The sequence below is a fragment of the Callorhinus ursinus genome, unplaced genomic scaffold (genome assembly GCF_003265705.2).
Source record: "Callorhinus ursinus isolate GAN/ISIS: 27379988/994484 unplaced genomic scaffold, GSC_fseal_2.0 scaffold9, whole genome shotgun sequence".
NCBI classification, from domain to species: Eukaryota; Metazoa; Chordata; class Mammalia; order Carnivora; family Otariidae; genus Callorhinus; species Callorhinus ursinus.
Window position 1 is genome coordinate 23,234,255 of NW_027397071.1, and position 12,172 is coordinate 23,246,426.

The window sequence follows — 12,172 nt, forward strand, 5'->3', positions numbered from 1 at the left end:
GTAGAGCGGCACCCCGCAATATACCTGACCAATACTCCTCTAAATTCTCAAGGTCAAGAAAAAGTCTGAGAAAACAGCAGACAAGAAGTGCCTAAGGAGACATGACAATTAAATGTAACATGGAACAGAAAGGCATTAGGTAAAAACTAAGGAAATCTGAATAAACTTTGGATTTTAGTTAATAATAATATACTAATATTCATTATTTGTAAGAAATGTACCATTCTGCTGTATCAATTTAAAGAAAGGAAAAAAAAAAAAGAAAAGCAAGTGCCAGTAACTGGAGGCTGATGGCCTCTTACTTCCTGGAGTCAATTTTATAGCTTGGTATTATATCTAAATGACTAAGAGACCTGGGTCATTACAGGAGATCTTTATTGTTTCCAACATCCAGGAAAACTTTCTCCTCACAAAATAAACTTCTGGACTTCTTTTTCAGTACCCCTTCCTCAGTCCCTGTAGTTCAGAACTTCCTTCACTCAGCCTGAGGTTAGGTAAACTTCAACAAGCCCTGACCATCAATTCTGACCATTATGCAAAACACCCATTTATTCTGGCAGGTGATGTCAACATGGCATGGTATGGCAAACAAAAGGTGGGGCTATAAATTCCAGGTGAGACACAAAAGCCCTTTACCATCAAGCTCTTAAATGATGGTGGGGCATGTTAGACTCTGAAAGACCTCAACTCTAAAATATCTGCTTCCTCACTTGTATTACTGCCTTTTCTTAACCCTCTTGCTATTATTCAAATATCCATAAATAAATAAATAGGCATGTGTGTCTGCCTCTACAAAGCAATCATTAATTCCCTGGGGACAGACACCATAAATTCTCTATTTTGAGGTACCTTATACTTATTCCCCTTCTTCCTTTCTAATAAAACCCTACTCTTGTTCAGGCGGCAATGTGCCCAGCTTTGGACAATGAGACCTAAGGGGAAGTTTGTTGTAGAAACACTGGGAAAGCTTTTGCCTTCCTGACAAAGAGGCAGACATATTTAATGTTGTTACTCTCTTTTTCTTTCCTTTTTTTTCTTTTTTTGGCCTTAAATACAGACAAGATTGTTGGAGCTGGAACTTGCAACTGAGGGAACGTCCGAAACAGTCCTGCTAATTTCTAAACCCAAGCCAGTGACTGCCTACCCAATACCTTGTTATATAAGACAAATAAACTATTTGTTTAAGCACCTGTTAAAAAAAAAATACCAAGTTGTAGCCCCCAACAGCATAAACAGCAGTGATTAAGTGTGACTTCAAAACACTACAGTATACACTTCCTGAGCTTTCACAATAGGATTGGAAAGGAGGTAGAAGATGTGAACAATCCCAGGGGGAACTATTAAGCAAAAACCCTTAAAGGGATCAGAAACTTCAAATGGCCCAAACCCTAAACTTACAGGTAGGGCATATCAGAACTCAGTATGCCCTAATCTTTTTTTTTTTTTTGAAGATTTTATTTATTTATTTGACAGAGAAAGACACAGCGAGAGAGGGAACCCAAGCAGGGGGAGTGGGAGAGGGAGAAGCAGGCTTCCCGCCGAGCAGGGAGCCCGATGCGGGGCTCGATCCCAGGACCCCGGCCGAAGGCAGGGGCTTAACGACCGAGCCACCCAGGAGCCCCTCAGTATGCCCTAATCTTAACAGACATCTTTCCAGGATCCTGGGGTCACAAAATATTTAAGTAAAGTCTCTAACATAAAAACAAGAACCAAAACTAGCAAAAAGGGAAACAAAGCAACTTAGAGGCTACAAATATTATGCAAGGGTAAGAAAACTAAACACAATAAAACAAAAAACCTATTTTTGGTATACACAAAGACCTAAGAGAAGATAAGTGGAGGATGCTGTGTTAAAAGTACATTCAGAAAACTGAGTGTCTCAGTTGGTTAAGCGTCTGACTCTTGCTTCAGTTCAACTCTTGATCTCAGGGTCATGAGTTCAAGCCCCACACTGGGATTCACACTGGGCACGGAAACTACTTTTAAAAAAAAAAAAAGGGGGGGGGGGGGCAGCTGGGTGGCTCAGTCATGATCCCTGCTCAGTGGAAAGCCTGCTTCTTCCTCTCCCACTCCCCCTGCTTGTGTTCCCTCTCTCACTGTGTCTCTGTCATATAAATAAATAAAAAATCTTTTAAAAAGTACACTGAGAAAACAAAAAACAGCTCTTAGAAATTAAAAATACAATAACAAAATAATTAAAAACTCAACGTAACAATTTTCAGTTTCCAGTAGTAGCAAGCTAGGTTTTTTGGATCACCTATCACTATTCTACTAGATAAAAACTTTAAAATATGGATAAAACATATTTAAAAATGTAAAGCATCAAAGACAAGCCAAGATAACAAGGAATTACAAACTCACAAACAAAAAATGAGAACCCAAAATGAAAAAAAAAAAAAGCATATTAAGCTACTTTTGCCCTGAGGATGTTTGCCAATCCTGAAAAACAGGATCTTTGTTTTGATAACATAGCACAAGATATGGGGACAGAAATCAAAACCCAAGAACCACACAAAGAAATTTCAAGCCCTGAACTTGGTTTAAGGTGGTCCCAGACTAGGAGTGACCCCAGGCACACAGAAGAAAATACAAATCCTATACATAACATGGAATACCACAAAGTAACCACAAAGGATGATTCTCACATAAAACATGTTAAATGAAAGAAGACAGACGAAAAAGAATATATAATGCATGATAATATTCATGTGAAGTTTAAAAAACCTACAAAATAATCAAAGGCAATACAAGTCAGAATAGTGGTTACTTTTGGACAGATGTATACTGGGAATGGTATGAAGGAAACTGGAAACATCTGTATCTTCATCTTAGTGGGAATTACAGAAATGTGTTCATTTTTTTAAAAAAAATCTTAATGTTGTACATGGAAAATCTGTACACTTTAATGTATGAATGTTATATCTTAATGAAACTAAAAAAATGAAGGTAAACAAAGTTAACAAATGTTGATTCAAAAAGTTAACAAATGTTGATTATATTCAGCCTTGGCAAACAGTAAAAGATGTTATTTAGTTCGTGATCTAAGTCTAGAAAATTGACTCAAAAGTTATAGTTTGTATTTATTCAAAAGCTATTTACTATAGCTGTTTCAATAATTTTGACTTTTATAATTTCTAATGGAAAAAAAATCTCAACCACCACTAACATTTGTCAAAAATATCTCAGAATCAACACTTGTACTCACTAAAAACCAATCTTTTATGTTTTCCCAATTCATTAAGTCTCAGACAACTTACATGAGAATGTTAACTGTTCTCATTTTTAGAATCCAAAGGTTTGGGGTGCCTGGGTGGCTCAGTCAGTTAAGTGCCTGCCTTCGGCTCAGGTCATGATCCCAGGGTCCCGGGATGGAGCCCCACATCGGGGCTCCCTACTCAGCAGGGAGTTTGCTTCTCCCTCTGCCTCTCACTTGTGCTCACTCTCTCCTGCTCTTTCTCTCCAATAATAAAAAAAATCTTTAGAATCCAAACGGTCATAAGATATGCCATCACTAAAAAATAATCATTTGTACTCAATCAAGGAAATGAGAATTCCAGACCTAAAAGAAAAAAATTTCATATGAATAGGCACAATCAGTTATATTTCCAGATTATAAAAAGGATCCCTAAAGGGGCACCTGGCTGGCTTAGTCGGTAGAGCATCCACTCTTGATCTTGGAGTCATGAGTTCAAGTACCATAGTGGATGTGGAATCTACTTAAAAACAAAGGATCCCTAAAGTTAAAGATAAAAGAAATATACATGCTGGGGAAAAAAGCCTAAATACCCTTAGTATTCAAAACATAATCTGATGATAGAGTTATAGCAATTCATTGATTTCCTCATTCAACAAATAATTCAGTGCCTATTATATGCCCATTCCTTCTGAACAAATTAGGGATACAGCAGGGACACAGCAGGAACAAAACAGATGACTTTCACTCTGGAAACAACAAAATAATGGTGTGGGAAAAACAGGAAAATCTGACTCTATTATAAACATTTATATTTTTTCAAACTACAAGAAATATATAATACTAATACTTCACATATTTCATGAAGCATTGTGAAAGTCTGATGATTAGTTTTCCATCAAGAACTTAAGGAAAAATTGCTCCTAAGCCCCAAATATTAATAACTAATTTGGATTCAATAGGGACATCTTACAAAAACTTTTATTCTTATTCTAGATTTCTTTCTCTTGGGCTCTACCCAAATTCTAAATGCTAAATCCCACATTACAAAAAGCAGTCAGACACCATCTTACAATGCCTTACAGCAGCTCCCTATGGTGTAAGAGGTGGTTTTAAAAGAACTAGTCAATGAAAATCCTGTAAAAGTAATCACAGAATACAACTTATTACAAGAAAAAAAGGAAAATGCTTAAAAGCACAGGTGACAATATTAAAATTAACTGTATCAACAGATTATTTTTAAGCACAATTTGCAATTTTAAAGCATCTATCATTCTGTCGACAATTAAAGGTGATAACTCAAAATATTCCAAAATATTTTTGTTATATGAGAAAATTAGTGCATGAGTCAGCTCGTGAAGCTATTAATTAGAGCAAAACTGGGAGGATCAAAACTTACTACATTTCCCAATGAACACCTCTCAGCCTCAGAAAAAGCACTGGAACTAAACTGATATACAAGTAAAAAATATTAAACTCATAGATAAGGCAGAGAAGGTAAAACAGTATAAACAAACTGCAGAAGTAACAATACAGCTGATATCGGGACAAATAACACATTGTTAAAAGAACGAACACCCTTCAAATATTCTTGCAGAGGTGATAAAAATCAATAAACTTTCATCTTTTAAAACCCAGGGGGATTCTTCCTCCTGCCACTAAAGCATTCAGAAGGAAGAAATAATCCCTTCTACTAACACAAACTACAACTTCCTTCTGTGGATTTTTAAATGGTCTAAAAATCGACTTTATTATATGCTAATAAATAAATAATACGTGTGTGTGTGTGTGTGTGTTCACGAATGTAAATCAAGGGGCGCCTGGGTGGCTCAGTCAGTTAAGCAGTCTGTCTTCAGCTCAGGTCATGATCTCAGGGTCCTGGGATCCAGCCCCGCATCAGGCTCCCTGCTCAGCGGGAAGCCTGCTTCTCCCTCTCCCACTCCCCCTGCTTGTGTTCTCTCGCTGTGTCTCTTTAAAATAAATAAATAAAATCTTTAAAAAAAACGTAAATCAAGCATTCAGCCAAATCAACCTCTTAGCCTGGTCCCAATCTACCCTGCATCACTACTTTCAGCCATCCCATACTCAAAATTCAAGCCAAACCTAACCACTACACACTCAGGTCAATCCAGCAAACAGTTACTAAAGATCTGAGTAGCATCAGGCTCTATGCCAGGGGGTGTGCTGACACGGGAAAATACAGCAATGAATCAGACAATGATTAAGCAATGAATAAGACATGACCTCTGCCCTCTAGGAACTTAGGCACCTATATGCAAAATCTTCCTTATTTCAAAGCCCGTGCCAAGTATCTTTATGTTATATCTGATTTACATAGCCTGGACTAATACATGGAACAGCTTTTGTTTCCTATACAACAAAACCTTTACATAATCTTTTCCCACTAGTTTTTAATACGCTGTAGGTAGGACTATGTTCCCAAAACAGAATTTTTCTTTTTTGCTTGAGCTAAAAATGTTTAAGGACTGAAGACTAATAAATAAGATAGCACCTACAAGTGCCATAATTATAAATCATTACTATTCTCTGATTTTCTGCCTGCAAATAGGGGCTCATGGATAGGAAAAAGTAGGTAAAAAAATTTAAGGATTTTACTCATTTATTTGAGAGAGAGAGCACGAGCGGGGGGAGGAGCAGAGGGAGAGAGAAGCAGACTCCCCGCTGAGCAAGGAGTCCCATGTATCCTGTTCCCAGGACCACAACCTGAGCCAAGGCAGACGCTCAACTGACTGAGCCACCCAGGCTCTCCCGTAAAATAGGTTTTTAAGTGTCCAGCCCAATTCACAATTATAGACTGGGGGAAGGAGAAATAGCTTAAGTGTTCCAAAATAAAGGCAGGGAAGGGGAGTGGAACTGAGTGGTTTAAGCAAGCAGGAAATGGCAGAGGAGAGATATTGGTTAGAGGCCATTCTCCAGCTTTCACCTTAATACAGTCAGGATAGAATGGCGGCATAAATAGGTGTCTTGATTAACTCTCAGCCTCCTTAACTAAGAACAATAGCTGTAATACAATATTGAACACAACAATTCCTATCAACAAAATGGAACATAAGATACAAATATTTATACCATGACCATTTTCCAAAGGTAGGAATGTACAAAAGAAATAACTGTAACATAAGGTGGTAGTCCCATAAGAAACATGTTATCCAGAATGTGTACTCTGGAAAAAAGGGGGGTTCAGAGGAACTGGTCAGCTGAAGACATTCTGGACAGCGATACCAACACAGAGGAGTATTTTGGAGCTAGGAAAGAATTATCACCTCAAAATGACTCTAAGTTTCCTCATAGCAGGACCATATTATAAACTTTCATAAATTTCACCATACATTCACAGTGCTTCCCCATAACAGACACTCAATAATTACTTTATTGTTTAAACTAAATTCCTACAGCAATTTCATGGCCTTTGAAAAAAGCAATACCATTAACTTTAATTAACAAGGAGTCTTCATTGTCAACCTCCTCTACCCGGGTGCACAGATTTTCTAAAAAATGTGAAGTAATGCTCAAGTCAATATTACAGAGATAGTCTAACCACTATGGACTACAATGGAACTACACTGCTATCTTCTAGACAATGTATTAATGTGGTCTAAGATTTATTTCATCAGCTATTTTTACAGTCACATCACAGAGCTGTAAGTCAGGTAAAGTCACAAGAACCACCTTTAGGTCAGTTTTCCCCCAACTGTAAAAGTTTTTAACCCAAACACTAAACCTTAACTTCATAATCTTGGTTTCAACTTATTTAGACACTCTTGAACTGTTATCTAGACCACTTAATCTATCATCACCTACAAAGGCCTTCAGAACCATAAAGACTTCCTCCAGGATGCATTTTTTAATCAGTAATCAATATTCTAGGTAATGAACTATGAATTCAATTGGGCAAAACATGCGTGATCAGCTACAGGCATTGTTTTAGTCAGTGAAAACAAAGAGATTAATCCAGTTCTATACTCCCAAGACTCAAAAGTCTAGTACACTTACAGCAAAGATATTAAATAAATGCTATAAGGACAAAGATAAAGAAGCATTAAGGGTTAAGACTGGAGGTATCCACTGAGTCAAGAGCATGAGCGGGATGCCCAGGTGACTCCGTCAGTTGAGCATCTACCTTCAGCTCAAGTCATGAGACTAGAGTCCCGGGATCGAACCCTGAGTAGGGCTCCCCACTCAGCTGGGAGTCTGCTTTTCTCTCTACCCCTCTCCCTGCTTGTACTCTTTCTCTCTCTCAAACAAATAAATAAAATCTTAAAAAGAAAAAAGGGCACGGGCTTTGTCAAATGCACTTAACTAATAATTTAATGAAAATAACAATGGCTTTTAAATTATACACTCTTAAAACTAAGGGCCAAAAATCACATAGACCAGGAAACTAAGGCATAAAAAAGGTTTATAAGGGGGCACCTGGGTGGCTCAGTCCTTAAGCTTCTGCCTTTGGCTCAGGTCATGATCCCAGAGTCCTCGGATCAAGCCCCCATCGGGCTCCCTGCTCGGCAGGAAGCCTGCTTCTCCCTCTCCCACTCCCCCTGCTTGTGTTCCCTCTCTCACTGTGTCTCTCTCTGTCAAATAAATAAATAAAATCTTTTAAAAATAAAAAAACTTTTAAATAAATAAATAAAATAGGTTTATAAGACCCAATAAATTAAGTCAGATATTGGAAGCTACCTTCTAACTTCCAGAAGAGTCACCTCATTTCCCTTGGGGAGCAAATTTCTGAATAAATCATGATATGAATATAACGTGCTCAGCCATTTTTTTTCATATCTATATACACGTTCATAATCCATATACAGATTTTTTTTTCTGGCAAAATTTGGCGCCTCAAAACACCAAAAAAGTATCTCCTAATAAATAAAACTTATTGACTAAACACATAACTTCTCCAACTCTAATTTTCTTCCTTGTAAAAAGAGCTAATTACAAAATCTGATTTGTGAAATCATTGATTTATACTTGGACTCTTTTTGATCCAACCATTCTTCCTGTGATAATAAAAAAATCAACACAATAAACAACACTTAAGATGCTATCTTATAATTATGTTGCAGCCTGAAGAAATGAAGACAGTGTCATCTCTGTTTGATACTACCCAGAACACAGAACCAAATCTCTAGCATATATTCAATGCTTACTTAAATGCTCATTTGGAACACTTGAAATACCCTGAAGCACAGCTCAAATCTAGTACCAGTTAATTCATATCCCCTCACAACCACACACAACAAAGTCTGACATAACCTACTTAGCCTATCACTATTAATTCTGTCCCCCAGAGTCAGTACTAAAGTGGTTCTCTATTTTATTAGTTTATTTTCAAATTTAACATAAGACTTAAGAAGCATTAAAATAGCAATGAAACTCCAAAGAATATAAGGAAAAAACTTAAGCTTCAGTGCATAACTGCATTCATCATATTTTTTAAAAACATGTTCCAATAATTAAACCTTTGAGATAGTAATGTGATCCTAAACATGAAATAACAGAACTGGTTTCTAAACTCAGAATTTCAAGAGAATTCTCCCAACCTCAAATTCCTCAATGACAAGAGCACAGTATAGGTGTTTGTTACAATCCACTGGAAGCACAATATCCTTATTCAAAACAGAACAGTAAAAACAGGAAGTCCAATCAAATTTTTCTAAGGTCTCTTCTGGTCCTAACAATAGCCCTCTACACCAACTTCTACTTATCTAAGGTTTAAACATCCAGATGATACTGGTTGATTCTCTATCATTTAGTTTCTAATAAATCTCTCCCTCAAATCCTAAAACCACTAAAAAGTTTGAAATATGGTGCATTAAATTTTAAGAGGAAACTTAATTTAAAATCTTTTTTTCATAATTTCCAAAAGGCTACAAAACAATTTTTAGTTAACAGAAATTCCCATCTCTTCTACAGTTTACCTTTCCAAACTGCTGAGAAACTATTCAAATGCTGAAAGTAACTAACCAAATTATGGGAGACAATGTGGGATTGCTAATCACTTCTGAATGCATTATATTCTTAAATTATAACTTAAAAAAACTTTTAAAAATCGCATTTTAATCTTCACTAAAATACTGTTTCTCCTTAAAACTGTTTTTCTGTAGTATGAAAGTGCTTTTTAAATCTAAAAGTTAAATCTAAATATTACTCTATTCTTCCTATGTGTACTGTAAGAAAATATTCTGAGTACATTTTTGCTTCCTCTGAAACGTGAATCATTTAAGTGTGTAAAAATAAAAATATTTTCTAATTATAAAAATGGAAAAACCATATCCATCTACCTTAATTGACGACGCACTATAATCAATTATAAAAATGCACAAAATCAAAGGGAAAAGACCAATAACGCCTGAGAATCTAAAGGGTTAAATTTTATATAATTCATTTACTACATAATCCCCTCTAATATAAGAACAATTAATGCTATCTAAGAAACGAATGTCTGAGGTATTTTCTCTTGGGTGGTGTGTTTACAGACTGGGCAAACTTGTCCTGAATGTTGCAGGAGATTCCTGGGCTGGGCTAAGTGTTCTCCTAGATGAACTCTAAAGTCTCTTTCAGTTCTAAGATTCCCAATCTGTGGTTAAGAGGTGAAAAACAACCAAAGAAAACATTTTGCCCTTCAATTAACTAATCTACCTTCATTCGCAACCTACAAGTTCCTACCGAGACAAAAAAGTTCTTTCTCCCCTTTCTCTGCAGTGGTTTCACAAGACCCTCGTTAACAAAAGGCACGGAAAATGTGCACAGGTGGGATAAAAAGGGGAGTGGCTGAAGCCAGGCAGCTCTCGGGACAGCGCCCCCACGCCCCGGGTCCCTCGGCTGCACCTGAGAAATCACTACCCTCCACACCTCCACCCTTGTGAAGCCGCGTCGCGAGCAAATTCTCCGACCTATTTCAGTCCACCCGCACCTTGGCCAGACACTGGGCATTGTCTCAAACCTTCAGCGCCCAAGAAAGGCAAGGAGGAAAGAAAGAAAACAGGGAGAACGAGTGGGAATAAAGAACAGCGGAAGGGGAAGTAAAGCAATCGGGAAGCCCTACGCTCCTTTCGGCAAAATTGGCTTCCCCGTCGATCCATCAATTTAATTCAGATTCCAAAAGCCAAACCCCCCCTCCCCCCCCCAGCCCAAGGTAGCAGCCGGGGATAGCCCAGCCGGAGTCCCCGCAGCCACGCGCGGGTTCAGGGCACACAGACTGGGAGAGGGAAATGGGTTTGTGGGCTGGGCCTGGCTGGCCGGAGGCCGGGCTCGGAACAAAGCCGCCCGGCTCCCCCTACCTGGGGCGAGGGCGGTGGGAGGCGCCTCGAGGCTCCCCGCGCCGTCCTGGCCCGGCGACGCCCTCGCCCCGGGGACCCTCGCCCGGGCTGGGGGCCACAGCGGGCCCCCTCCCCGCCCGCGAACAGCGCCCCTTCGGGACAATGGACCCCCCTCCCCCGCCTCCAGGCGAAGAGATACAAAGGGAGAGGAGGGCGGCCCGGCAACGAGCCAGGCGTCCGGAAAGTGAAGACGAAGGAGAGACAGGGAAAGGGAGAGGATGGCGGCGGACGCGCGAGCCCCAGGGGCCGCTCCTCCCCGCCGTCCAAGGCGCTGCCCTCAGCCCCGCCGCGGCGGCAGAGGCGGGAGCGCAGACCAGCAGCCCACTCAACCCCGGCCGAGAGGGATGAGAGGTCTGCACACAAAGAAGAGTGGAACCCCCGCCCTCCGCTAGCGCCAGGGGCGGGGGATGACCCAAAGCACTCTGGCCGCCGACGGTCAGCGGCGCCTGCCCGGCTCGCGGGCCGGAGTCCGCGCGGGGCGCCCCTCACTCGGACTCACCCACAGCTCTGTGCCCCAGCTCATGGCGGAACTTGAGGCGACTCGGGGCGTCTGGCCGCTCCGCTGTCCGTCCGTCTGTCGGATCTGCCCTTAGTCTGTCCGACCTCCCACTGGCTGACCGACGGGCTCGCAGCTCCGCCGCTCTGCCTCCGAAGGTGCCGCCACCGCCGGGCTCCCCAGTGAGTGAGAAAGACGCGACTGGAGAGGCCGCCGCCGACGCCGCGTCCCCGCCTCCCCGAGCCGGCAGGGAGGGGACCCCGGCCGAGGGGAGGCGGGACGCGGAGAGGGGAGGGGGCGGGGCGCGGTGCACCCTGGGATCGCGGCGGACCCGCGCTCGCTGGGCCTCCGCGGGCGAGTCCCCTCGCGGAAGGGTCTCCCACCCCGCTGGTCCACCCGCTAGGTCTCTTCCCGCTTGCCGGTTGGGGCTCGGACAATCCCACCGCCGCCGCCACTCGCATCTCCGTGTCCAAGGTGGAAAGGGAGAGAAGGGAAAGACGCCCACCACCCTTCTCTGCCCTGAGACCCCTTAGATGAGGCAACTCCAGTCACCATCCCTTCCTGCCCTTTGCGTCCTCCACCTGGGAGAAATCCTGGCAGATGCCTCTTAAAAATCCTTGGGTTTACGTAGTCGGAGATTTGTGTTTATTTTTTTTTTAAAGTCTTGATTGCTAAGGTGATCGTGGGAATAACCAAAATGTGTAGAGCTTGAACGTCAAATGTGAATGCAACGTGCCCCGATTCTATTAATTTTATAAGTGCTGTCAGGAAATCATAAAAAGAGGCAGATCTTTCAGCATTCATTTTGGGATGTTGCCGTAACAAGAGATGAAAGAGGCGGACCAATGTGAGCCGAGCTGTCACCTGCAGGAAACGAGAACCTAGGTTGCCCCAGCGGAGGAATGGGCACCTGGTCTGTGGGGGCTGGACGCGGACCAGATTCCTCTCCGGTAGTGCAAAGAGCCCACTGGAACTTCAGACACCTCTCACTCAGAATATGCGAATCTTGGAGGCAGGTCCACCATTTCCTTTTTTCTCTGTGGAGTTACTTCCCGGGCTTTCTGAGCAATCATTAACAGCAATCAGCCGGTTTGGCGGATACAATTAGATACCAGATACACTTAGCAACTCCTAACATACGCTTTGGCA

General features: G+C 41.4%; 1 protein-coding gene across 3 annotated transcripts in view; it reads right to left on the bottom strand.

Moving 5' to 3' along the window:
- Positions 1–11,284, bottom strand: part of FNBP1L (formin binding protein 1 like) — a 99,145-nt gene extending 87,861 nt beyond the window's left edge. The window contains exon 1 of one of the 3 annotated variants that reach the window (XM_073896285.1): positions 11,027–11,283. In XM_073896285.1, the coding sequence (XP_073752386.1) occupies positions 11,027–11,050 (24 nt within the window). In that variant the 5' untranslated portion in view covers positions 11,051–11,283. Of the gene's footprint in view, positions 1–11,026 lie in introns of all 3 variants that reach the window. The other 2 variants (XM_073896286.1, XM_025872219.2) reach the window with 2 other exon arrangements.
- Between the last annotated feature and the right edge of the window lie 888 nt (positions 11,285–12,172).